Raw genomic sequence first — 27,630 nt, forward strand, 5'->3', positions numbered from 1 at the left:
AACATAGCAGCTGTTTTCCGTAGTCAAGGTCTGTGCACTGTCAAGGATGTGAGCCATTTAAGCAAATCTTCACCATCCCCCTTCCTCCCTCCTCTTTCTCACTCTCTCTTTTTCTCCCTAAACAAGCTCATAACAGGAAGGAGAAACCATCAGGAATAATTAGACACAATAGCAGAGCAAATCCCAATCGTACTCATGCAGTCTAGTCTAATGAACTTCTAGCACTAATCTTGGAAGTGTTGATGTTCTTTTTTAATCACTTTTTTGATGTCATAGATAGATTAGCTGCAGCAGGACCTTGATAATCCATGCTAGAGTCAGGAGACCCAGTGGCTATTCAGAGAAAGAAAAGAAAACCAGAAACATTACGTACTTTGCTCATTTTTTTGTCATTTGTTTCTCGGTTTCAAATGCTTATTGAGAATATATGCCCATTGTATCATATTAGTAAATAGAATGGAGTGTATTTTGTAGATTCATGGGATTTAAGCATGAAAAGTCGTAGCATCTATTATTAAATCATTGCTGGAAGGCTGGGAGAAACCGCCATGTTTTTGTGGGGGTGGTGAGACTTGCAACAAAGCATAGTATAACTGCTGGGCTTCTACAGCACACATATATAAAAAGCAGTCTGAAAATAAATCTGGCAGTCTGGTTCAGTGCTATTCTAAGCAGTGTGAATATAAGATCTATCCACAATGTCTTACTCACTCCTTGACCTCCATGAAGGCTTTCCTGGAATAGCAACGAGTGAGTTTTGAAGCCCAGGATTTGGCTTAAGCAGCATCTATCTGACGGAGGACTGAAGGGTGTGCTTTGCCTTTACAGAGCTAGTCTGTCACAGGCAGAGTCTTCGGGACGCTTCCAAGTCGATCGGTGCCCATTCACTCTTTGCACTTGTGTGCTTGTGTTTCAGCACCTTGTCCAAGCAGCGAAAGAACGTCATCAGCTGTGTCACCGTGCATGACTCCCCCTACTCCGATTCGTCCCGCAACAGTAGCCCTTATTCCGTGCAGCACCGCGCAGGGCAGAACAACGGAAACACCTACGACACCAAAGGGGTCCCAGAGACTCACTGCAGTGGGAACCCCCAAACGATCATCGTCCCACCACTGAAAACCCAGGCCAGTGAGGTGTTGGTAGAGTGCCTTAGCCTGGCACTAGGTAAATTGCACCTCTTCCATCAAGAAAATTAGTCAGAAATAAATGATTTATCTTGGAAGAATCTCATTGTTCGGTTTCGTTTGTTTGTTTGTTTTGTTTTCCAAAGAAACCATGCTCCTGCCCTTCTCTCAAGTGACACATCTGTTCTTGGGAGCCATATTGCATTATTTGTGTGTCCTGGTACACTCAGGAGTCACGGGGGCAAGTGTCGGTCCCAGTTACTTCTGTACAAACCCAAGAACAGAATGCAGCCTTTAGCTCAACATTTGACATGAAAGGCTCCCAAATGCAAGTGTGAACCTTTGCTGTCTTGCCTTTCCATAGGTTTACTTTAAAACGGGTAAGAGGTTGAAAACACATGGGCATTTTCATCCAGACTTGTTGACATTTCTGGGAAGAACATTTCCCCAGGATCTTCATTATGGACTGATGAGGTTTGCTGATCCAGAGCCTCCGCAATGCTAGATAGTACGATGTGTTGAAAAGGGGCTTATGGTGGAAGTCTGGCCCGAAGCAATTGGCTTTGAGCTACTTGGCAGTCCTTTCTTTTGACACACTGCTGGTGAACACAAAGGCTCAGAGGGTGAGCTCCCCACTAGCTCCTTCTCCCTCCCTTCCTACTCACCATGAGGTCAGCCAAGACAGGGCTTTTTTGTGCTGTGCACACTATACTTTCCTTCCTCTCCTTGGGATTTATACCTGCATTGTACAGTTCTGCTGGCAGAACAGTTTCTCACACTTCTGAAGGATCTATAAAGCCTTCGCTGGGCCCAGTTTGGGTCCAGATACTGGCTCTGCTTGTCTGCCTCTAGGATAACAGGCTGGCCATGTATATGAAGCACTGCTGAGGTATTCTGTCAATTAAGAGAAACGGTTTTCTTATCCTGCTTCTGTTGTATGTCTCCTCCCAAAAGCCACTCTGGAGGAGATTCAGTGAGGAAGAGGTAGGGTGAGCAATTAAAGAATGTGATGTAAGCTACAAATGTGTTTCCTTTCCTGGCAGAGTCACCACTAGTCACCACTCATCCTCCTACAAGTCCAAGTCCTCCAGCGCCGTGACCTCCACCAGCGGTCACTCTTCAGGGAGCTTGTCTGGAGCCATTGCCTATAGGCAGCAGCGACCAGGAGCACATTTCCAGCAGCAGCAACCTCTTAATCTAAGTCAGGTAAGTCAACCGAGACAGATTTTGGTGGTGCGTCATCCAGCTGTTACCGCTCCTCCAGCGTCCTGTCTAGTCTAATGATAGTTGGGCCCCGTGTTGAGTTTGATCGACTTGTTTCAACTTCACGGCAGACCTTGATCTTCCAGCTCAGGCAGCAGAGGTAGTGCAGATCCCAGCCCTGAGCGGGCTGGTGGTACTCTTACCATGGTTTTGAAGTCAGATGATCTGGCAGTGTGAGGGGGAATAATGCGAGAGAGAAGGTGCAGTGGCTCAGACACAAAGGAGTGGAGCATGACCGTGTAGGAAGGACTGAATTCTCCTTAGCTGTGGGTAACTATGAGGAGAGTGTCTTCCAAGTGAGGGGAGTGCATCAGCCCGGCTGCGGGATTGGGAGAGGTCCCCATCAGATGTGACAAGGCAAAGCAGAGCCTCTGTCTATATACATGACCTTATGTAATGAGTTGGATCCATCCTGTGATAAACCTGGGCTGAGATCTGTGCAAATCCCGTTACTTGGCAGCAGGCAGTTCTTAAGGTGTTTCAGAGTCTGTGATCAAAACACTCAGGGAGCTCCCCAGGAGCTTCAGTAAATAATGCCCTTTTCACATACTGCACCTGGGGCCTCTTCCCCAAGGTGAGATAATGAGAGGAGGGAAGTTACAGCACAGTTACCAACGTTTCAAGAGGAGAAGGTCTGGAGAGCTCGGAGAACAGTGCTGGTTTGCATCCAGAGCTGGATATAAGCAGAACTGTTTTTTAAAAAAAATAATTTAGGGGAGAAGAATGTCTCCCCCCCCTCAAAATGTAGTTGAAATTTAAAAATTTAAATAAACTTGAAATAAAAGCAAGTTAAAATGGAGGAAGTGGGTGAGATGCTGTTTCCAAGAGTGGGGGAGGAGTGTGGCTGCTGCATTTCAGACCACAATGACAGTGTAGGGAGTGCTTACAGAGAGGATGAGAGGGCTTGGAAGAATAGAAGGAAATAACATGGAGCACTGCGCTTCTTGCCTTCTAATTCCTACTTGATTGGTTATTTAATACTCTGACTACAAATGACTGGGAAAACTCCTTGACATTATTGTGCAATGCAAAAAAAACCAACTTAGAAGATCCTTGGAAAAGTACATTACTCCTGTCCCACTGCAAGACGTTGCCTGTGCTCAAGTAATTAGAGCTGATTACGTGAGGGAACCGGGCATCTGCAGGATCTGATCGAGCCAAGGGTTTTATCTTTCAAAAATAAAGAAGTTATTTTTACTAACCAAGGAAATGATAACTGCAAAGATCCAAACTTAGCAAAAATAAATTGCCTGTTCCAGGCTTAGTTAGGCAACTTCATTCCCCTGAGCTGTCAGTGGACCGCATTTCATCAGCATGTTCACTAACAAAAGCCGTGTGTTGTGTGAGCGACTGGACTTGTGGAAGATGTTCTTAGGAGCCAGGCATCCAAGGCTGGGTCTTCATGGTAGCTGTGCCAGGAGGTTGTGACTCAAACTGGGGGACTGCATTGTCTTTTTTGGGGCCATTTCAGTGAATGTATGAAACTACAGGGTCTTCCTAGGCTTGGGAGGGACCCTTTGCCATCACCCATTTCTAAGGGAAGACTGTGGTAATGTTGAGGGCGTCAGGAGGAGCACAAGGGACTTTCCTGAGGCCGTTCTGGTGTTGCAGGGAGGCTCCCAGGCACCACCGAGGCGGTAAAGAGCCGTCTCTTGTCTTGTAACTGCTTATCACTGTTGCTGTCTTTATCCAGGCCCAGCAGCACATCACGACCGATCGCACAGGGAGTCTCCGGAGACAGCAAGCCTACATCACTCCAACGATAGCTCAGGCCCCGTACTCTTTCCCGCACAATAGTCCCAGCCATGGTACAGTTCATCCTCACTTGGCCGCGGCTGCCACTGCTCACCTGCCCACCCAACCCCACCTCGACACATACACCGCCCCGGCCGCCCTGGGCTCCACGGGCACCGTCGCGCACCTGGTGGCCTCCCAAGGGTCTGCGCGGCACGCCGTGCAGCACACCACCTACCCCGCCAGCATTGTCCACCAGGTCCCCGTCAGCATGGGCCCACAGGGTCTGCCCTCACCCACCATCCACCCGAGTCAGTACCAGGATCAGTTTGCCCATCAGACCTATATCAGTGCTTCTCCAGCCTCCACAGTCTACACTGGATACCCACCAAGGTCAACCAGTACCCTTACATCTAAACACTGGAATAAGGAGCAAGAGACGCACCCATCCCGGGGCAGTGAGGCAGCCGCTATTGTACTGAAGAACATGACAAATGAACAATGCAATGGGAGGCTCGCGTGAAACTTGAACGAAGGAGACTTTAAGGAAGAAATGAAAAAGAGGAAAGAAGGGGGAGAACCAATTCTACACTTTTTATTTAAAAAAAGCCGGGTTCAGTGATACAGAGCTCTTCCTTTGTCTATTCCCTGTGCACAGGCAAAGGAGCAGAGCCCAGGAAATGCAAGTGAGCACATTGCCCTCGATTCATCTTCTCATGAACATCTTGGGCCTCAGTGGATCTGTAAGTGTCTCTGTTGTTCTATCTGGGTCAAGGGAGTGACTCTGCTTTCTAGCATGGACCATCAGAGGAGTTTCTCCCACTTGGCCTTTGTTCTCTTTTCTAGCCAGTGAAGTTAACTGCCAAGACAATCGAGGCTTTGGTTCAGTGCCAGGCAAAAGTAAGCAGTGGCTACATTTGTCCTCCTTGGCATTGTGTATGGGTGGGAGAGGCCTTAGGAGAGGAAGGTCAGCCTTTCTGGGATGGGAAGCCATCGAGACACAGGCCTCTTTCTCCCTGGAGGAGTTGGGGTGGAAATTGCCAGTGCCAGGGTGGAGAGCACAGATGGGCAGCCTGTGTTCCCTGTGCTCCACTCTGGTGCCCTGTGCCCGGCTGTGGCTTTTCTGGACCACACGGCAGCCAAGAAGGGTGCTGGGGCAGTGCCCTGTGGGGCAGGTCCCGAGGAGCTGGGTTCAGCACAGGCCTTGGGAGCAAACACCCCCATGGGGCACAGAGCCCACGAGTCCCTCCTCGGGGTGAGGGCCCTGAACTGCAAGTCTGTGGGGTGAGAGGTGATCATCTTCATTTACCTTTGGGCGGAAGGAGTGCTACTTACATACGGAAAGTAATCTGGGATGGATTTTTTTTTTCCTTCCGCCTGCCAGAGTATCCCACATCACTGTTCTCAGAGTCCAAGGCACGGAGAAGACCACAGGAGAGCCCTGGCCGAGCAGCAAGTGCAGGAGCAGCTGGAGCCGAAAGTGCCTGAGCCTGAGGATGGCAGAGCACACGCTGATGTGCAGACGGGTAGGATGCTGTAAAGGTCTTAATTTCATGTCCAACTCAAAGCCCATCGATCCAGATACGCCTGGAACAGGCAGTTGGGAGCATCACCTTGGGTGGTGGTTCTGTGGCCATTGCCCTTATAACATCCTGGAATTCACTGCTTTGAATGTTAACAAACAGGGTGAATTAGGTTGACCTTTGCCAGAGGTTAATTGACCTTTCTTCAGGTTTCAGCGCGTATCCTGGCACACAAGCCAGGGCTCCTTTCTTTGGTCTTTCCAGATGCTCATCAGATGTGGCCTGAGGTTTGTGAACGGTGCCACTGCTGGGCCCTGCTGAGCCTGCTGCCCTGCTGCCCAGTGGCACTGAGGTTCTTCTCTGTTGGCATAGCATTTCACCAGAACGAGGTGGTCTGCGGTGAAAGTTTTGTTCTCTTACTGCCTGACTAATGCAGATTGTGTTGTGTTCTCTGTAGCCCTTCTTTTCTGAGCAAGGTCTCTTAGCTCTCCTGTAGGAGACAGGTACAATTCAGACCAAGTGTCCACATTTCAGATATGCTGTTACCTCCAGGGCTCTTCTGGCAGGGGTAGGAAGAGAAGGTGCGTGCTCTTCACGGTGAGACCCAGTGCTCTGGGCTGTGACGTCTGACATCTGCTGAGTGACGCCTGCTGCCAGGAGTCCTTCCCAAGGAGGGCAGCAGGGCTTGCAGAGCACAGAGGGTATCAGAGGGTCAACAGTCACAACCATGTCCCTCTTCAGTTGGGGTGTAGGTTTTTGCCATCTTCCTTCACAAGAGTCATTCTGCGGCACAGTCTTGGGATGTGGTTTGTCCTACTGAATCAACAGGCAGAGTCATGACTTTTAAAGCTCAGCAGACCCCAACACGTGTCATTCTTTATGCCTTTGCTTTCCAGAGTTGTGTTCGGATGAGCCTGGGGACCACGGAATAAAGGTGGAGATGGTATGTCAGGCAGACGTGCACCTTGAGCAACCACCCTCTGTGCTCTGCAGCCTGGCAGAGGGAGGAGGAACCATGGCCAGGCAAGCTGAAGGAAGAGAGGTATGAGGCAAAACCAGGCTCACAAACCCTAGCAAAACAACCCATATATATCTGCAGTTTCTGGGGCAAAACCGAGGCAGCAGACTGCTTTCTTTGAAGCAGCTGTGCTCTGGGACTTTGCCTTGTTAGATGGCTCATCAAGAGGACAAGCCTGAGAGCAAGCTTTTTCTGTACCTCGTACAGTCGTAAGTCAAGCAGTTAGCTTAGCCGTGTTCATGATAGTAACGTCTGTGGTGGTTTAGTCCCTGCTGGGGTCTGAGACCACGCAGCCGCTGCCCCTCCCTCACAAAGGGAGTGAAATACAAAGCCCCGGGGCTGAGATAAGGAGAGGTTTAATACAACAGTGCAACAGCAACACAACAAACAACAACAATAACAATAACAGTAATAACAATGAACAGAGCAAGATATCTACCAATACAGCAGTGAGAGCAGAGAGATGGCATAACACACGTACTCACCGACTCTCCCGCGCTTGGGTGCCAGGAGGTGACGTCAGCATGGTATTGAATAATCTGGCTAGAGCTCCCCCCCACTGCTGGGGAAACTTAACCCTATCCTAGCTAAACCAGGACAACGTCCTAAACAAATACTTGCAAGGCTCTGAAATTCAAAAAATATCCTCCTACCTTATAACCTAAATAGCGCAATGCACCTGTGATTTTCAAGTAGTTAATGGATGATATGAGTAATTCCCCACCAACAGTAAGCTGGGAAGGTAAACCTATATTATTCATTGTAACTCAACCTTATACATTTTTTTTTCATTCTTGCCTTATAAGGATATAACAGGAGATCCTGTTTGTTATAACAAACAGAGTAGAAAATAGGAATGCTGGAAAGTACAGAAAATCCTGGAGCACCTTCTGCTTGTCCCACAGCTAACTGTCATCTTTGTTTGCAATCCCAGTAAAGCCACGTGTCTGGAGATCAGGGCATGCTGAGGCAGCTTAGTCTGGCCAGTCACAAGACACTTGCCTTTCAGATTTACCAGAAAGAAAACCAGTACATCGAGGAGGAAGTTCCCCTCCAGCCTGTGGGGGGTTTGCTGCTGCACAGGTTGAATGCACGCCAGCTTTCCAGCACTTTCTCCTGTGAATGCTTTTTGCAGAAGTAGAGGCTGGAGGGACCAGATGTTGCATATACTGATGTCCTCGGTCGTTGTGTTGTCTTCTGAGTCGTTCTTCCAGATCGGAGAAGGGGCAGCTAAAGCCTGAATATTTGACAGGTGGCATTCTCTTGGCAGGAACCATGTGAAGGCCGGCAGACGCCACCGCTGCAGGCACAGGAGGAGCCCTCCGCAAAGACGGCAGCTTGGGCATGTACTGAGCAGGTCTTGGCTGAGCTTTTTGACTCGTCCTTGTACATCGTTTGTGAGAGCAACTCTTCTAATGACCCCACCGAGAGAGGTTTGTGTTATTTTTTCTTTTTCATATGTGAATGTAGCAATGTAACAGGCAGAATAACCATAAAACAGACTTGTCAGTCCTGTTCTGTAGTATTATGTGCTAAAAGGAAACTTTTTTTATTCCTTTACAATTGTAGCTAGGACAAGGGAGAAATGCACATTCAGTCCCAGTTCCAATAAATAAACCACAATGAAGAAAATAAAACAGAAACCAGCATCTGGAAGAGCAACTAGATAGATGCTGCCCAACTTTGCCCAAAACTTTAGATTGTAGAGCTTAGTTTTCTCAGGTGTGTTGGCTGCAGGGGGTGGGTAGGGGGTCTCCTGATGGAGGTGGGAGCTGTGGGAAATTCAGGCCTGTTGGGATCCCACCATGTAGCAGCAGGTAGTGACGACAGGCAGGCGTCCTAAATGGGGTGGATTTACGGAGGAGCTGGAGAGGGCCATGATAAGCTGAGAGGCTGGGAACCCCGTTTCTTCATCTGGTTCTTACTGCTGGATGCTGTGCCTGTCCCAGGTGGTGTGATGGGGAGATGATGTGCAGCCTCCTCCCAGTTCAAAGCTAATGTGGCCCTGCAAATCCCAGGTGGATCCCTTCCCCAATGAAGCAGACAGCAGAAAAGAGCTTTCCTTGGGCCGCTTTTGTGTGGACCCTAATGTTCTTGGTGGGGCCTAAACCACCACAAACACTCACCCCAGTCTTTAGAGAGGAGCCAGGCACCGAGCTGTTCAGCGCTTTTAAAGCCGGCCTGCTTCTAGGCATGCCCAGGAACAAGCGTTTCCCACAGCTGAGAAGCTTTGCTGATTGAGACGGGGATTTCCCAAGTGAGGTGGCAGACAGGGAGAGTGCTAGTTCCAAAATTCTCCCTTTGGAGCTGGGGACCTCGCATCCTTTCGTAAATCCAGCCTCCCACCACTGCAAGGTGTACGTTGCTTCCCCAAGGCACTTGAAATATATTGCCATCTCTTTCCCTTCAAGCAGAACAAATAGTAGTGCCAGGTATAGGAAAAATCTTCTGAGGTGACACTACGTGCTTCCTTAGAAAAGATAAGTATCTGTTCTAAGTCAGAAAGTCCGTAGGTGGATTTACACATCCGTTTTATAAAGCTGTCATGCAAGTTGAGTATCATGTTATACGACTATCTGTATTTCTTGAACCTCCAGTTTCAGTGTTCCTGATGGGGTTGGTGTAGCAGAGTAGCATCTTTCTGTCTCTGATCGAAAGAGCCTTTTTGTTTGAAGAGGAAGAGAAGTCACCCAATCTGTTCCCTTCTACTCTGTGAATATGTATTCCCCCTGACAAAGCTCATTTCAGGCTGAGGAGAGACAATTGATGGGAGCCAGTTTTAAGGTGGTGTTGGAACAGCTCCAACTGCAAATGGAAGCACAGAAAAATATTTAGGTTGGGCTGTTTTCTGTATGAAGAATCTCCTCAAGGTCTATAAAGCAGGAAACAAAAGTTCTTGTAATGCTCTTTGTCTGTTGTGGCTGCTCTACAAATCCATGAATTGAAAACAATTAAGAAACACACAAGCTCAGATGATCGTGATATGCAGAATCTATATATATGACGGCTCTCAGCCTACTCACTAGTTCATAGTGACTGTGTTTAGAGAAGAGCTTGACTGGTTGTGGTTTCACAGCATACACAAGTCACATTCCATATTTATTTTGAGATCTGCAGTGCTTATAATTTGCATTAATGCAGTTCCCATTACTACCAAAATGATAGTATTTAGATGAGATCAGAAAACTGCTTCATGAGCTAAATTTTGACTATTTGATAACAAACCTTCTTTCAAAGTGAGAAGAGTAAGCAAGCTAGATGAGCGAAAATCAGGATGAAGAATTAGTTTAGATGAGACAACCAGCAGTATGAATTGAGGAGAAAGAGTAAAATCAAGTTTAGATCTAAAGGCAGTGAAGCAGGATCCACACTGCAGTTCTTCCCCAAAGTCTTCTGTCTGGTATTGAGCTGGAAGTCTCCTCACCCAGCAGGTTTGAACAACTGATGGGGACTCACACTGGAAGTTTTGCTCCACGTCTCCTCTGACTGCATCTTTGCCAGCTGCCCGAGTTACCAGCTGTTACGGCGCCGTGCAATCAGCTGAGCCGTGATTAACAGCTCTGTCTGATGAGGGAGCACAGGCACGCAGTCGGGTGGACGTCCACCCACGAGTGGGGAGCGATGGCTTCACCGGGCAGCGCAGTGGGACGGGGAGGGGCTGCCTGTTGGTACCCTTAGGGTTGGCGATGCCAGGACATTGCTGTGCTCGGCTTCTCACCGTCATTCTGGGAGCAGAGCTCCCACCTCTGAGCTTGATGACTGAAGCGCATCGAAAATAAGAGGGGTTGGTTAGGTACTGCAATCAGAGATCCACAGCAGAGAGTGGTCCAGGCAGCAACACACCCCCACCCATGCCCAGGAGATGCCAGAGAGGAGTGCCTGTCTCCCAGACTTGGCCACCTACTTGTAGTCCAGAGCGTGCCCACGTGCGTGCCTCGGCTTCACTCTGAACTGGAGCCAGACCTTCTCTGTGAGTGCAGGCAACCAGCGCATTTCATTCCTTTGAAATACGGCCTGTGCTAGTGCTACCCCCCTGTTTTGTGTGGCAGCTGAGCAGTTAGAGCTCAGGGAAAAGATCTGAGTTCAGAGCCCTCCTTAGACCGAAGGAGTTCAAATCCACACCTCTCCTAAGAGTTCCTGACCCACTGCGACCCGCAGAGCATCTTCAGCTTCCTCCACTGACTTTAGACCTCATGGTAGTGGCGAGTATGAGACATGGGCAGAGGGAGAGCATGTGGGAGCCACTTCTGCCACCCAAAGAACAGAGCAGTCCATGTGGAGGAGAGTGCTGGGTCCTGTTCCTTGCTTGCAGGATTATATTCACCTTTACCCAGTTACTGTTTGATGCAAAATATGTAGTAGGTCCAAGGCAAGAGTCTCATGTATAGTCATAGTAAATAAGTAATAAGTCAAAGGCCAGGGACCGGAGCCCAAAACCAGCTGTGGGCATGACACTGTGGATCGAGCATGTTTCCCACTGGGAGACTTTGCCCTCAAATTGGGTCTTTTTTAGGGGTGTTAGCTGAAGAAAAGCCTGAAATGCTAAAGCAAGACTCCATCACTTCTTTGCAGTTTCTTACGTTTGTCAGTGCATGTGAGCAGTGTGGTTTTCTTTCCTAGATGGTGTACAAAAACAATTTTGCAGGAACAACCTCATATTAAACAGAAAAGAAGCAGCTTAGTGATTCCTGGAAATATACTGCTTATGCTGGTAAAGATTGGAACTAGAGATGTAGCTGTGAGTTAAAGGTTTTAAGAGGAATTAAGATAAATCTCTTATAAGATACAGGTCCTTTCAATAGTGGGCATTACAACTGAATTCTCTCTACTTTTCCAGCTGCTTCTAATGGCTTTGCTGGAACTTCTTACACAGTCAGGTGCTCTCTCTTCCCCTGGGGTCTCTAAATAAAGCCATCTACAGAGACAGCGTGCCACTTATTCCTCTGGTTGCTGCACCAGAGTGGTGAACATACATGTTCATATTTTAGTCTCTTTGCCATATGACAGGATGCTTTTGAAGGCGAGGAAGCTCAGCAAATTAAGTGCTTTATGATTTTAGGACAAGCTGTCTGTGTCAGCACTGGTTTACTTACAGCTCTGTTTCACTGCATGACTCTATGCAAAACCTAGCATCAAGACTGACATATATGTATGTATATATACATAAAGAGGTCATGTTTATACAGTAAGAAGATGAGTAAGTTAAGTCCTGTGGTTTCTGTATCTTGGTGGTTATGAAACAGCAAGACCGTACAGCAAGGTATCCAACCATCTGTAATGGCGAGCAAGAGCAGACTGGGATGCCATACCCCAGGCGTGCATGTGTGGTTATTGCATGGCTCTGTGTAAGGAATGTACCCAGGGGAATATGTTGCAGTTGATATTTTATGGACAGATACCATGTTGTTTGGCTTAGAGATGTTTACCAAATGGGAGAAAGTATTTTTTAAAGTCTCCTAGTAACATTGCTGTCAAGCTCTGCTACATGCAGAGCTGGCTTGAGCATAACTAACACACTTGGAACCGATACTAGCAGTGACCCCTTTAATTTTTAAAATGTTCTTGGTGATGCTGTAATAGCCACATGCCTAATTTTCAGCATAAGTAGTCTCCTGTGCTGGGTGTTAAACTTGTGTGTAGCTGTTATCAGAATTGGGGCCAGACAAGTTAAGTCGTACACGGTACCTGCTCTCAGCTGCAGTTCATGCTCTCAGAAAGCTCAGCCTTCAAGGTGGTTCCATTTTCAGGCTCTGCTAACTCTTACTGGCAGCCCTTCCCAGCGCTACACCCCAAGCCAGGCGGGTCAGGGAGAGGCTATTATTAAGCCTTGCTTCCTAAAAATGCTTTTGATAGCGATATCTGATTATGATGTGGTTTACTTAAGCTGAGACGAGCCTTGGCTAGGGCTCCTGTTCCCTGTGCCACAGCCAGGACTTGGCTTTGGAAAGCTGCCGGTGTCTTGCAAGGGCAGGAGTGTTTTGGGAACCTGAACACCAGAGGTATGAAAGCTGTACAACGTGTTTACCTGTTCAGGTCTTACTTGGAAAAGTAGATTTGGGACGAGTGTGATACCAAGACAGCATTTGGTATCTTAGTCGCTTAGATGGGAGAGTTTTGTTTATCAGGAAAAGTCTGTTGCAGCTTCAGACATTGTGTCCCATGGCCATTTTGTTTCCCTGAGGAGAGAGTCACTGGCATCTGCATCTGTAGATATGACATGACTGCTCTGTGAAACAAAGCGGCTTTGCTGCTCTCCCTCCCCTTGCAAACTTGCACGCAGCTCTGATTTGGTTACAGCTGTGGTGACTCAGGTCTGATCATCAGGGGTGTTGTACTGGTATGGAGTTGGTTAGAGGTGATGCAGCTGGGCCCTGGGATCACCCCTTGCAAGAGCTGGGCTGTGCAATTCAGCGCTTTGAAATCAGGTTGAGGAATGTCTGGGCTGGGCTGAACCAGAGGCACAGAGAAACGGGGGCTGATCCCGACGCTGGGACTTGGTGAGGCTTGGGAAGTGTTGGGTTAAATCCGAACACGGCTGATCCTCAGACCGGTTGCCCAGAGTTGCCGGATGGTCTGGGTGGTTGCTGGATGTCTCATCCTCTTTAAGGCTGTGAAGACATGGGCCAACAAGGCCTTTTCCCAGTCCTGGGCATTCAGGGGTGCAAGACGTGCCCATCACCATCAGCTCTGTGAAGGATTTCAGAGAGATTGTGCACCTGAAGGTTTATCTGCCCCATTGGGGATGACAGGAGCTGCAGCAGCATCTCCCCTCATAGGAATGATGGCAAAAATGGGGTTCCTGGTACGTCTGCAGCCGCTGGCTGGGGCTGTCTGTGCATAGGATGGAGCCCAGACATTCCCAGGTGAGAGATGCTCCCCCCTGACCAGCTGTTCAGAGCATGTTGGAAGCTTATTTCCAGCCCCTCAGATAAAGTCATCATACACAGTTGTGGCTGCAGCGTAAGACCTGGAGATGGCTTGGGACATTTGCCTTTTGAGTGACAGACTGAAAAAAGTCCTCACTTTAGGATGGGTTTTTCCAGACGAGAAGATTTTCTCGGTACACCTACCTAGTGCTGACCTCAGCAAAACAAGAGCAGTTTTCCTTGTATATGCCAGAGCTTGGGAAATAAAAGCTGTGATCCATAGAAAGTCAGTAATCGGGTAGATGGCCTAACCGCCGAGAAGCACTTGAGAGCCATGTGTGATTATTGGATTATTTAAAGGCCATTGGAATGGCCTTACTGTGCTTCTGGGCCCCCTGAAAACCTGTGTATGTGTGTACATATACACATGCATATACCCTGTTAGCCAAGGCATACATCAGCTCAGAAACCAAAAGGAAAGCAGCTTTCCTCCCAGCGTGTAGCGTTTTCATGTGGTTTAAAGCAAGAGAAACCTGCAGTTACAGCCATGTGCTCCCGAAGGAGCCGCGTGAGCAGCCTCATTCACACATTGGTGGCTGTGAGAAAGCAAACAGGTTGTCACAACAAACGTCCCACCCGAGTCCTAACATGGCTTCTGTAGCGAGGGCTTTGTGTCCAAATGTTTTTTCTGCTCTTGTTGAAGTGCCAGTTGTGAAGAAATGTGAAAAATCTGGAACAAATCCAGCGCTTGTCCTCAGAGATGTTTGGAAATTCACACAACTTCTAAAGTTCACACAGGATGGACAAAGGAAGGATGCTTGTGGTTCATTGTTACTTTGAGTTCTAATTTCCATCATGTTTTGACTCTTCCTTTCCAGGGAGTGAAGACAATTTTAGCTCCTCAAGGAGCAAGGGCAGTGTTTTAGTGCCTGGAGTCCACGCGTCTGCTTCTGGAAGCACAAGGTCGTCTTTTTCTCACAAGTAAGTAATGGAATTATTCCTGGATAGTGCAAGTGCTGCTGGTTCAGAGATAGACTGCTGTGTAAGGTCTTGCAGCTAAGACATGCAATATCAGTAGTGTGAGTGTTAAAAAAATTTGGGTAACACTATGCTCTTGGGCAGCACTAACACTGATGAGAACTGTGATATGGGAAAGAAAAAAACATGCTGTAGTTGGAGAACAAAAATTGTGAATATGCCAGATCAGCTGACTGGTATTTTTTTGTTGTTTCTTCATAACAAGTGTGGGAGATACAGTCAGGTAAGCCAGAAAAGGCGTTGGGTGAAGTGGAGGAGGAGACAACTGGGTGTATGGTAGTTAACAGCAGTACTTCTAACCAGTTAACCTTATCCTTTTGCTCTTATCACTGTTTTCTCTTTGTAATAAACTGTCAGCTCAGCAGGTGCCTTTCCAGATCATGACCTTATTTTTTGTAGGAAGAAGGAGACAGTATTACCTGTGATGCTTTTTTTTCTTAAACACTCTTGCCCAACCTTTTCTATCACTAAAACTACATGCAAATTTTAAAAATATCACACTCATCTATCTAAATGAACCTTTCATGAAAGATTTCTGTAAGATTTCTCCCTATCACGTGTGAAGTGCAAATCCAGACAGCTTGCGAACGCGGGGTGTTGGGATGGAGCAGCGCCCGTTGTGCTCTGCCCAGGCAATCCCTGCTGGTTCCATTTTTTGGAGCGGGTGGAAGGAGTTCAAATGGCCAGGACTGGTTTGCTGCCCTGTGTGGAGGAGCTGGCAGGCGGGCTGGGACCACCAGCAGGACACCCCTGTGCTTAACTCACACAGACGTCTCCAAGGTCGCAGGGTGCCCCGGTGTGCAGAGATCGGCAGAATGATGCTTAATGAGCAGTTTCCTGTCTTGAAAATGAGACCCATTGACAGTTTGAATCTGCAAAAGAATTCCATTGTACGAAGTTATTGTGTCTGTAGTACAGATAGCACTATGATGAGTAGCTTTCTTACAAGGATGGTCAATCAAATATCCAGAATATGTATCTACAGCAGTACAGATATATTTACACCCTCAGTCCTGGGGTAAAGGTCCAGTATAATCTACTTGTCAAATTTGTCCTGGCTATTTTCCTCTCCCCAGTTCTCTTTTCACAATATTTGGCACCAGGTGTTTGTGAATGTGTTGGCACACGGGACATTGGGCAGTTACAGCTTTGATCATATCAAGTGACATTGTTATACCACGCTCTTGAGCCCACCTGTAAGTGGCTTTTTCTCCAAGATGCCCACGCTTTTGGTGTGCCCATTTCACCAAGCCTTCATGATCCTCCTTCTGAGGGAATTTCAGTCCAACTTGAGAAATTTTTGCCCAGTTGTCTGCAACAGAGTTATAAAGTCATTCTAAAGCGTCTGTATTGCTATGAGCATCAACGTGAAACACAGTTACTTTAGTCCTTTGTACTATTTCCCAAATATCTTTCTGTGTGTTGCGATTTCCGCGATTTCTGCGATTTCCAGTTTTTCCATTTTTTCCGGTTTTTCCGTTTTTTCACGGTTTTTCTGTTTTTTCCGTTTTTTCCCCTTAGAAAGGCAGTTGTCCATGCAGTTGTAGTTTATTTTCTGAGGTTTTCTGTAGAGCCAGGCGTTGCTGGCCCTGAAAGGCCTTTGCTGGCTCTGCAGAGCCAGACAGTCGTGGTTCAGCCTTGGGGCTCCCTTGTCCTTGCTGTCCCTCTGTGCCGGCTGCAGCGGGGCCTGGCCCGCTGTCCCCATTGGACCTGATGCTGAATTTGCCCCCAGGCTCGGGCAGGCCTCCCATAGAAGAGGAAGACATGGGTGGGAGCAGACTGGCGAGGGGCAGGGACCATCCTGAGGGGGCTGACCCCATGGCAGTGTGCGTGGGGGTTTAGGACGGGATGAGGATGGCTCAGTGTCCTCTTCCCGATCCAAAGTGGGGGGATGAACAAACCGTGTGAGACTGGAGCAGGTTCAAAAGCTTTTACTGAAATAAAGAATTGGTCAAATGAGCGTCCACAGCCACATCCACACCAAGGCTGCAGCAGGAGAGTAAATGGACCCTCGTGTCCCCGAAGGGGATGGAGGGGAAAGGAAGCGCTGCTTTGTGTGAGGTTACAGACATGCCTTGGAGCAGTGCTGTGTGCTGCTGCAGCAGAGAGACCCCTTCCAGTGCTCTGGCTGCGATGGCCCAGCTGGGGCACTGCGCCCTGGCCTTTGGCAGCCCTGGCCCATCTCCCCGAGTGCACCCTTGTGTGGGGCATGTGTGGGTCATGTGTGGGTCTGAGTTAGCTTTGTGGTGAGCTGCCCTTGCACAGAACCAGTTCTGGAGTCTCAAAGGCTGCTGGAGTGCTGGGCTCAGCTCCATAATATCAGTGGGGACAAACCTTGGGCTCTGCACCAAAATCCTCTGCTTCCTCGTGGAAACTCTCCTCATTAGGGCTGTGTTCAGCAAGTTGTTAGGCTGCCCCTCCAGGTGCTCTGTTGCAGCTGGGGTTGGATGTGGGCCACTTCACCCCAATGAACTAAAGCAGAGTCACTCCAGATATTATTCCAGCAGGTGAAGTACAGGGGCTCCTGCTGAAGAGAGTATTTCCACTTCCAGGGCCACCACTGTAGTGATCATCACTATAGTGATGGCAGTGTGAAGCCAGAGCTCCTCGAGTCACAATTGCCTCAGAGGCATCCCTGCTTAGTCCAGGAGGTGGAGAAGAAGCAGAGTGTCTTTGGGCAACTCCAAGAAAAGAAGCCTGTTAGCATCTCTGCCTGTCTATACTTAGGTTAGATCTGGCCAGAGGGCTGTGTCCACTGTGTGCTAGTTCTGATCTGCCCCCTTCACTGTCCTCTGAGTCAGGACCAGAAATATTGTTGCTTTGCTGCTGTGCCCCAGGCTGAGGGGTGTGTTACATGCTGCTGTTGCCAGAAAGCTTCCACACTGTGCTGTGGGTGTTAGTGTCTGCTGCCTGCTCGCTGCAGGAGTGCTGCACGCAGCTGTGTGCCAGAGCATGGCTGGACGGGGGCCTTTGGACTAAGGATCAGATTTGTGTCGGTGACTAAAGCTGTAGCAGGATTACTGTTTTAAATCAGGTTATCAATAGCTCTTGCATCTTGCATCTTCTTCACTGCCAAACTCAATGGGCAGGGCCTCCGCAGTAAAAGGGGTTTGACACGAGGTGTGTGCTTGGCCCAGCTGAGGTACATAGTGGCAGTGAGAATCTGGAGCAGTAGCAGAGCCTGAGACCCAAGCAGTGCCAATCAGAGGGCTGAATCCACTGTGTGGTTTGGAAAAGAAATATACCCAGACCTCCAGACAGGATTATCGTCTTGATGATGAGTATGACGGTGATCACCTTCCAGCCCTCTGTCTCCTCTGTGCACTTCACACGTGCAACAAAACTGGGGTAGAAGATGCTGAAGACCAGGCAGGCATACACACAGACTCTGGCTATCACTATTCCTGGTAGGCTGATGCCCATCATCTGCAGGTGCTCGTACTCCAGGCACTGTAGCCGGCCGGCTGTCTCATTCCACAGGCAGAAGTTGTAAAAGCCAATGCGTTTGTCAGGGAGGTCGACCAGGTTCCCAGCTTCCCACAGCAGCGCATAGAGCATCAAGACCAAGGTCCCGGCAGACTTGAGTAGGGTCAGCGCATAGAGCAGGTGCCCGGTGTACCTCTGTTGCAGCAAACCCGTCCTGGTACCTGCATGCTCTCTTGATAGCATGGTAAAGTCTGCTTTGGGGATGCCTGCTGCAAAACATGAAGGGGGGGACCCCTTGGTTGTTGCGTGTTATGGCACCCTTCCCAGGATGTACTTTGAGCCTGTGTCACTGAGGTCTCAGGACTCCCCTTGCAACTAGAGCAGGAGCATCTGAGTCCTGCCTCTGACTGTGCCGCACATGTGTTACTGGGTCGAGGGGGGGTGCATTTTTGGTCACAGCAAAGGTGGCTTAATGATGTCCCGAGCATGGAACAGAACTGGGAGGACAGTATGACTCCCTTAGCCCCACACATGCCCTTTGCACCGTGATCTCATGTTGGACAAGAGAGACATTTGTCAGCAAACTGCAGTGATGGGAGGGGAGCAAACACTGCTGTCTGGTAAGGAGGGGGTTAAAAGCTATTCTGGGGAAATGCTTTTCTTTCAGGTCTGCTCAGACAAGGACATCCCTTGTGATCTTTGGACGACAGAGTAAAATGCAGGCATGACAGAGTCTGAAGTGCAGGGCTCCCCCTGCCTCCCTGTGTGCCCCCTCCTCCCCCCATAGCTCTAGGACACCTGATGTCACTGATGACATGTGTTTCCAGCACCCACGTACCCCTGAGGCCCTTGCATGCCCATACATTTCTGGGCACAGCAGGGCTGATCACCTGCAGCTCTGCTCCCCACTGAGGCTGGCAGACACGGTGCTCCTCTGTTCCTGTTGTGTGAGGACTGATGCCCCACGTGGACAGGCAGTTGTCCACCACAGAGAGGCACCCCGGACCCACCTGCAGCCACTCGCCCTCCTTCGAGGCCTGGGGAAATGGGTGCTGCAGTGACAGACCTGTGATTGCCATCCTCGCTCCTCTCTCAGACTGCCTGGCAAACTCGACTCCCTGGTCCTCTCCCAGAAACGTGGACTGTCTTCAGTGCCCTCTTGCAGGCTTCTGGTTCATGCAGAAAAACAGGGAAGTGGCATCAGGAAGGGGTATCCCTGGCTGGAGAGCCACATGGCATTGCAGCACTAGCCACCCAGGTCTGCACAGAGGAACAAACACAGGGCAAGGAGTTCAGAGACATTGGCTTCAAGCTCAGCCTCCAGCTTGAGGCTCTGAAAATAACCCCTTTCCTGCCTTTGCCAAGCATTCTCTCCTGTGAGTCATTTACCACCTTCCCTCAAGAATTTCATGACGTTGGTCCTGCTGTCTCCCCTCCACTGCCCATTGCCTGGTGATAGATCATCCTGATGTCCTGGGTGTCATAGGCCATCACCCCCCAGCCACTTGTGGATTTGGTACAGCCTCTGCATTTTTAGAGTGCCAGGAGAGACCCCACTCAATCTGCACCTGGTGCCTGGCTACAGTGCTGGTGACTAGAGACCCTTCAGCATCCCCCTCCCACTCCCTGTCTCCCTGGATACTTGGGAGTGGGTCACTTATGTTTAATTTGCACAGGGATAAAGCTTCTCTGTCCCAAACTTCTCCTCCACATAGTCATAGCCAGAAGGAGCACACATCAGCATGGAAGGGCGTCACAGCATCCAGACACTGACGTGTCTCCTTCCCCTTCTTGTAGCTTCCCTTGGAGATCTTCTTCACAACAGGCTTCTGAAAAGACTGGAAGGTCACGTGGAGAATGCCCATTGTTCTGAATCTACAGTGGAGACACAAATGACCAGGAAAATATCTGTGCTCAGGCCCAGAACATGCTGCAGAATGAGACCTTGTGCACATGTAATTTCTCTAGGGTTTGTCTTGACCCTGGTATTGCCTCTTGTTTTGTCTGTATGCGTTCTCTCCTGCAGCCAGGCATTGCTGCTCCTCCTCTCCTTGTCCTGCAAGGGCTCACACCTGCCCACTGTTCCCCCTGCCATCCTGCCTCACAGCCCTCAGAGGGAGAACAAGCTGTGCTTGGAGGGGGCTCTTGGTTAGCTGACCACCTCCCCCAGGATTTTTGTCAGAACTCAGAGCTGGGACCGGTACAGGCCAGCTAGCTCCTGGTTCTTCCCACCCACCAGCCCTTGCTGTGGAATTTCTGTAGACTGGTTTCCTAAAGAAGGCAGGCTTGTAGAAACAGGCTTTTGTTCAATCATCTCACATTACCTTTTATTTACCCCCACCTCCATAAAATATAAGAGCAATTAAAAATTGTCCTAGCTGCACATGTTTACCAGAGAGGGGATAGAGAATTAAATTCCTAGAAGGTTCATAGAAATATATGGCAGGGGTGGAGTAGAGCCACCTCAGTGACACTGTGCTGCTATGTGATCTCTGCGTGTGTGAGGGCTCAGAAAAATCCCATGGTATCTCTGCCCTCTCCTCTGTTTTGAGGCTCATATCTGTAAAAACCTAGTTTCTCTTTGCAGTGATGCTCCTCTGTTCATTCTGCTAAATTGCAGGCAGCTTTGCCCCTCAGCCTCCTGCTGCCTCCCCAGCCCAGCCCACCAGGTAAATCCCTGTCCCCAGGTGTGACTGTGACAGGGACAGAAACATGCCTGGCATGGGTGCCCTGTGCCAGCTGGGGCAGAGAGCGCATGGCAGGAGGTAACATACAGTTTGGCAATGAAAGCTGAGACCTGGTACCCTGACACCAGCACAACTGCAGACGCAGCTTTTGTGAGCTCAGCAGCTTGGTTCTGGGGGTGTTTTGGAGGCAGCCTGGCTGAGAAGCAGGAGATAAACAGGAAACAGCTGTCACTCGGTGTCCAGCTGGGGCTTTTCCCAGACATCTGCAGCCCCTCGGCCTCTAAGGAGGTGCCTGTGCCTTTGGATGGGAGAGTCTGCAGCTGTACCACAAAGGTGCAAGAAAGAGGAACCCAAGCATGGCACAGTGAGCCCCAGCCTGGCTTCAGCCCCCTTGTTTCTGGGCAGGCATCAGTGGAAGCACTGAACTTCACCATGGGAGAGCTCTGTGTCTCAGCCTCCCGGGCTCCTTGTGCACAGGTCAGGAGGTCCTTGGGGTGTCTGTGTGTGAGATGGGGCTTGTAGGGACCCTCTGTGCCGCTGGGACTGCAGGGCCCTTCCCTCTGCTGGCTCATAGGCAGGTGAGCACCTTCCCAGGCTGAGGCTGTGCCTTCTGCTCAGTGAGCTGCTGACTGAGTGCCTGGGCCCCTCTGCGCAGGGGACAGATCCCTGTGGAGCTGCCAGACCCCACTGCGGTGAACAGGCTGAATGCAAAGGGGTGAGGGAATGGGCATTTTCTCTTGCACTGAAGAGCCCCCAGAAGACTTGGCTTTCCTGCATCCCCTCTCCCCAGCTGCTGAGTAATGCTGTGAAAGAGCAGTGAGAAAGGAAGGCAGCTTTGGAGTTGGCACCTTTCCTTCAAGCTACCTGCCTCCCCCCCCACCTCCCCACCCCAGGATCCCTCTTTCCCCCCTTCAGACAGGATCGGCTGTGGGGAAACCACAGGTTAAGAAAGGCCACTGACAAGAAGGATTGCTGGCAAACAGAAACCAGCCAGCAGCACACAGATCACACTACAGATGAACTGCCCCAAAAGTGTGCCACAGCTGGGGAAGGACCTGCTCCCTCCCAGACATTTGTACCCTGCAGCACCACTTCTTTTCCTGGCAGCTCTCCCCAGATGTTAGCGGCATTAGAAAGGTGAGGGACCCAGTGGAGGATACTTACGGCTGCCCATCTGGCTGGGTGTAGAGCTGAAACAGCGCTGGAAAGTGCTGAGGTACTGCCCCAGTGAGCTGAGCTGGTCTGTGGCTGCTGTCTGGTCCCATGCTGGATGGGTTCTGACACCACAGCCCCTGCTGTGTCACTGGTGTCTGCCTCTGCTCTCTGTTTTGGTTTTCAGGGCCATGGGAGCCTCGTGTAGTTCTCTGATACTGCGTCATCTAAATATGAGTGAAAAAAACAAGCTGAGCCTAGCCACTAGTGTTTGAGCCGGGGGTAGGCTTTCTTCTCCTGGCTGTGGTAAGCGACATGATAACTGACCAGGCTAAGCTCACCCAGGAAACCTGGACTACTAGGGTGGCTTGGGTGTCTGTGGGGGCTAAGACAAGTTTGTTTTGTTTGGACACTTCTGTAGAGGTGACTGACTGTCCCAGTGCTGACCCCAGTGCTGCAGCACTGTCAGAGTTCACTGACCACTTTGATGTCGTCTTGCACTTTGAACGCTGCTCCCAGACCCAGCTTTGCCCGAGCTCCCCCTCACCCGCCAACACTGCCTGTGTAGGCACAGTGCAAAGTGGCAAGCTGCCTGCTGCAACAGGAAACCTGTGAAACCTTAAGTGATTTGAAGGGCGAAACTCTCCTTCCTTTAGTCCTCCTGGCCAGGTCCAGAATCATTTGTCCTGTCCTATAAGCAGCCTTGGTGGTGGGTCTGTTAGGTGTGTGTTGGGGGGTGATACATGTGGGACACCTAGCCATGAAGCTGTTCCCAGAGTCCCACCTACTAATTCCACATTTAGGCATGGTCTGGAAACCTTCAGGCGGTACATATATTGTGAGCCTTTAATATTGACACTCACATCCAAGAGCACAAGAGGCAGGTGAAAGGAAATATAGGAGGAAGCCCTGAGAAGCTCAATGGATAGAGCCATCAGGCAGGTGGCAGTGGGGAGGTGCCTTACTATCTGGCCTGTGTGCGTGGACTAATTTTAGCACTGAGAAGGACAAGAATCTGGATTGAGGTGATTCAGATCACAGATGGCTTGGGCAGGGGTTGTGGTGGGAGAAATCAGGGATAGGGGCAGAAGGCTTGCAGCAAATAAAGCCTAGCACGCCATAGCTGCTGAGCTGAATGTGGTGAATGGCAGGGACACAGAAGGAAGCCTTTGGGCTGAATATGGCTATCATCTAAAATTGGGGCTGCTGCCTGGAAAGTGAGGTATGAGCCGAGACCACCAAGGCGAGGCCCGTGTTCCAGAGAGGAAACATGCATTGGCGTGAGGCATGTTTGTGCTCTCAAGAGGGGCAGTCACGCAGTTTCGCCTCACACCACTCACTTTTTTTTGTCATTCAGAATGGAAAAATGTATATGATTTGGATGTGGTGACCAGCCAGTTCCTTAGCTGACCTCAGCACCACGGTGGAGGTTGCCGTTTTGCTGCCACATGTGGGCAGGAGTCACAGGCAGCTCCTTCACAAACATCCTCACTTTGCATTGAGGTCCTGTTTGCTACAGTGGGTCTGTTCCATCATGCCACTGCACCTCTCTCTCGAGCCACTGTCCTCCTAGATAGGTGTCTGACCCCCCTCCCATCTCCTACGCTTCAGCTTTCATGAGTGTGACAGATGGCCACACATCCTGGCTTTAGCCTTTGCGCACACCTCCATCTCCCCGGACTTCTCAGCACTGCTCAGAGCAATAAATACAACATTTAGGGTTGTGGCATCTTCCTGGCCAGAACTGGTTCCCTGATTGTGCACCTATGGCAAAAGTCTCCTCAGTGTTTCCTGTGGACGCTTGTGTCTCCTCCCCTGCAGGGTCTCAGTCTCTGCTGCTTGTAATGCCTCCTGGGATGCCAAGGCTGCCAGCAGGGAGAGGTACAACCTCTGGCTCAAGACTGGCCCTTGGTACCACTGACCTTCTTATTCTGGAGGCCTCCTTCCACATCTTTGGCTGCCTTTCTGCCAGGTAGTTCCCTTGCCTTCTCCTTCGAGGCATTTGGGCAGGGAAGGTTGTGCTTGAAGAATGAGCAGGATGCAATATGCCCGCTGTTCTCCTTCCTAGGGACATTTTACAGGTGTCCCCTGGCTGCCCCTGTGGCTTGCTTGAAGTCTATCTGATGATGGAGCAGTTGGGGAGGATAGGTGTGATGGGTGTGGGGGTGGGGTAAGCAGGGGAATGATCATCAACATGTCTCATGGAGGAAGAACGGGAAGCGAGAGGAGAAGGAGAGCAGGGCTTCTACGTGTGTGTGCCTGGAGGTAGGAGAGACGGGATGGACTGTTTGGGCTGCTGGAGCCTGGTGTCTGTGAGCGGGAAAGCAGAGCTCTTCCCAGGAGCCAGCTTCCACTAAATTCCTGTGCAATTGTTCCTTCTTGGAATTGTTTCCTGAAATAGAAATGTAATGCCTTGTGTGCGTTAAGGAGATGTTCTCTTGGCTTTACAGTGGAATGAACTACCTGCAGCTCTTGGTCTCTTGTGGTGCAGTTGAAGCACACACAGCAACACTGTCAGCAGTCCTAGTAATATTAGCAATCACAAATAAAGCATGAGATGAGCTGGGACTTTCAAAAGTGTTTTGGTTATTTTAGCCTGCTGTTTTAAAAGCTACTATACTTGCTTCCCAGAAGTTGGTCATGACCCAGTTCCCCATTCCTGAGGGAATCTCCACAGCAGAACTCTGTTTCCTCTAGTTACTCAAAAACCCTCTCAGCTGTAGCTAGTTCTGCCCCATTGTACCAGATTTAAGGGATTCCTGTGGGAGTCCTTAGACTGGTGAGAAGAGAGGTTGGAGTTCATATTCTTCTACACTGTTTAGAAAGCACTTCTGTGCAGAAGAAATTGTAAAATGACTATTTTTTTTCTCATCTGTAATCTGCTGACAACTAAAAATATATCTCAGTGAAACAGAACCAACGCTACGCTTTTCTTCTTGTAGCTGTCCTGAGGAGGTTGCTGGCAACCTAAAAGCCAGAGTCCAAGGCAGTGCAAAGCTAAATGGCTTTGTGCTGTCTGCGTGTGCGCTTCCACGAGACTGAACCCTAATCCCACGGAGTATCAGATGTAAGGTTCCCAGAACTCATTCCCCAGGACTGGTGCCCGGCTGGCTGCAGCCTTTAGCTTGGAAGGTGCCCTTCTTCACCATACCTGGATGCAGTTTTAGCCCTGACACAAAGCTGACCCACTTGTCTCTGGGAGGACTTGTAATGATGACTTGTGCCTATGTGTCTAATTTTTTGTCTGTTACATTTGTCTTGCTGTAATACAGTATGATTTTTCCTCATTTCTTATACAGTGCACAACAGAGGGGCTGTATGGGATATTTCCTTCCAGCTATACATTTTAAGTACTTTAAGTATTTGGCCAATTGTTTCTTCTTGCAGATACAAATAATTTAGGTTTTATTTATTCTTGGCAATACTAGCTCAGCCCCTCTCAAATGCTCAAAACTTGATGGCCCTGATTTTGCAGCAGTAGGTTCCAGTGTACAGATTAAAATGCAGCATGCTGTAGAGACAGAGACAAGGTAGGGAAAGGAAGCTCACGGACTGGCTTACTGGGCAATCCCAAGTGCTAGGAAATTTAAAGGAGACAAAACTCAGTACCTGTCTTAAGCAGTGTATTTTTCACCTCTTCTCCCAAATGTCTGTACAATGCTGTACACATTAAGAAAATGCAAACTATGCAGGTATATGACTGTAATAAATAAAATATTACCGAGCTATGTAAGAACACATGAATGGCCATACTGGTTTAGGCTAAGGGACCATCTGTCACAGCGCCCTGCCTCCAACATGACCGTGCGTGGATGGCCAGGGAGAGCAGGAAGAGGACAGGCATATCCAATAGTTTTCCCAAGCACTATCCTAGATTCTCTTTTCAGCTGGGGAGATTTCCCAACAGTATGTGTCTATTCAAAAACTCCCAGTGGCCTAGCTACAAGGTACATGTTCACCTGAATCCATGTACGTGTTTTGCATCCATGACATCCTTTAGCAAAGAGTTCCACAGACTGACTATTTGTGTACAGATTTTGTCAAATGTTTTTGAGTGTAACATGTATTTTATTTGTTGGTTGGAATGATTTTTGTGGCTTATGATTCTCCAGTTTTTCTACTATGATCAAGGAATGGTGGCTTCAGCTGCTTGGTGAATAATTCATCTCCTTGAGAATCTTAGGGAAACTTCCAAATAGAGTGAAGAAGGAAAAAAAAAATCACAATGAAACATCCAAATTTTGTCTTGGCCAGTTCAGACTCAGTAAGTGGCTGAGGCTGATACAGTTACTCACTGTTACAGTAAGTAGAGTTACAGAAAGCAGACACTGCTGGACATCAAGCCATTTACTCAGGTGACTAGTTGTGGGGATTAAGACTTTCTTCATATTGAGCAGACTCCAACTCACATGCCCACCTCCCCTTCTTCATCTATTTCCTAATAAAGGCATAAAGGGATAAAGACACTCTAGGTAGCTCCCACTGAAACTGCTTCACTATGCATAAAACTGTAAATCAGGAAGTGAATGTGCCAAAGACAACATGATTATTTTGTTTTGGTAAGCATGCAGCTCAGCTGAAGAACATGTCCTCACTCCTAGTTGGCTCCCAGGAAAGCAAGTTTTTGCCATTCAAATGACACTGGACTAGAGTCATACCAGACATCTCCAGAGCATGAATACTATGTTGAGCCCCACTGGTCAATCAACATGAGAGGGAGAGGAAGAGAAGAGCTGGTGCCACCCAACTGATCTTGACAGCTGATACGTGTTCTTGAGCTGCGCAGCTGCTAGTGCTCACTGGAGGGTGGCTGGCTGTGTCAGAGCAAGGTGCCCTGGGACATGAGCAGTGCTAGCACCCAGGAAAGCTGGAAGTTAAGTAGTGTGGCAGCCTCCTGAGTGGTGGTGCCACTGCATTCAGGCAGCAGCTGAACAGGTGTCCAGTGCAGGTGAGATGAAAGTACCTGAGTGACAGCAACCTTTGGGCTAGAAATTGTTTCCTCTCAGGTACATATCTAGCACCTGTCTTCACTACACACCCTGCTGATAAGACACCTCCCAAAGAGCAGTAGGAGGGAGGAAAAGCTGATATCAAGTGTTTTACAGGCTGTGAGACAGTACTCCAGTTGGACCTAAAAACCACAGTAACAAAGTATTAAAAGTCAGCTTTTGTATTTTTTTTTTTCCCCTTCCTCTAAGCAATGTCAATGTCAGGAAAGCCTAGAAGAACATGATCTGTGACACTTTTACCCTGGGTACACAGTAACTAGGCACAAACAGCTGCAGCTGGGGAAGAAAGTGCTTTAATGTCACCCAAGATTACAAAAGCATTTACAAATGCATTCTTTATTAATCTCGTCTTTGGCAGGCAAGCTCTTAGCAGACATAACACTTAAATGTACTCAACTGTACCGTTACTTAAACTGTACTTAAACTGTATTTAACTGGACTGCCTGTCCCACAGAAGCTAATTACAGCTGTAATGATTTGTGCCCAGACTCAGGTTGGCAGAGGGAGAGTCACTTTTAACTTCACCTCTCCCTCCATACTGCAGGTGGCTCATGTATCTTCTTTCTAAAGACTTGGATCTCCAGCGTGTTGGCTGGTGTGACAGGCACAGCCCCGGCACTGACAGCAGGTGAAGACCACATCTCCTCAAGGGGCAAAATCACTGCTGCAGCCCAGGCCCTGCCCATTCTCTCAGCATGACCTGACCCGGCAGATGCATCTTGCCAGCTGGCCATGGACCAGGTTAGCTGCAGCTGGCTTTAGTGCTGCACTGCAGATTCCTCATCTGTAC

At 49.1% G+C, this 27,630-nt stretch overlaps 3 protein-coding genes across 5 annotated transcripts in view; 2 read left to right on the forward strand and 1 right to left on the reverse strand.

The window, feature by feature from the left end:
• Positions 1–4,677, forward strand: part of LOC141944698 (homeodomain-interacting protein kinase 2-like) — a 53,813-nt gene extending 49,136 nt beyond the window's left edge. The window contains 4 exon segments of the mRNA XM_074871750.1: positions 917–1,164; positions 2,170–2,330; positions 4,081–4,507; positions 4,510–4,677. Of these exon segments, the coding sequence (XP_074727851.1) occupies positions 917–1,164; positions 2,170–2,330; positions 4,081–4,507; positions 4,510–4,538 (865 nt within the window). The 3' untranslated portion in view covers positions 4,539–4,677.
• A 74-nt stretch (positions 4,678–4,751) lies between these two features.
• Positions 4,752–27,485, forward strand: LOC141944699 (uncharacterized). Of its 3 annotated transcripts, none has more exons than XM_074871752.1 (7): positions 4,752–4,864; positions 4,968–5,021; positions 5,506–5,647; positions 6,541–6,686; positions 7,933–8,095; positions 14,407–14,509; positions 27,385–27,485. In XM_074871752.1, the coding sequence occupies exons 1-7, from the start codon at positions 4,802–4,804 to the stop codon at positions 27,470–27,472; spliced, it is 759 nt and encodes a 252-aa protein (XP_074727853.1). In that variant the 5' UTR covers positions 4,752–4,801; the 3' UTR covers positions 27,473–27,485. The 3 variants fall into 3 exon arrangements, with proteins under 3 accessions (XP_074727853.1, XP_074727852.1, XP_074727854.1); XM_074871751.1 differs by lacking the exon at positions 27,385–27,485 and adding an exon at positions 24,774–25,134; XM_074871753.1 differs by lacking the exon at positions 27,385–27,485 and adding an exon at positions 19,790–20,164.
• Positions 17,476–19,867, reverse strand: LOC141944700 (transmembrane protein 140-like). The gene is given in 5 exon segments (XM_074871754.1): positions 17,476–17,690; positions 17,693–17,767; positions 17,770–18,261; positions 19,059–19,252; positions 19,767–19,867. Coding segments are annotated over 4 exon segments (666 nt in total). The 5' UTR covers positions 19,072–19,252; positions 19,767–19,867; the 3' UTR covers positions 17,476–17,604.
• Positions 27,486–27,630: the final 145 nt, after the last annotated feature.

This window comes from Strix uralensis, chromosome 5 (assembly GCF_047716275.1).
Source record: "Strix uralensis isolate ZFMK-TIS-50842 chromosome 5, bStrUra1, whole genome shotgun sequence".
Taxonomy (NCBI): domain Eukaryota; kingdom Metazoa; phylum Chordata; class Aves; order Strigiformes; family Strigidae; genus Strix; species Strix uralensis.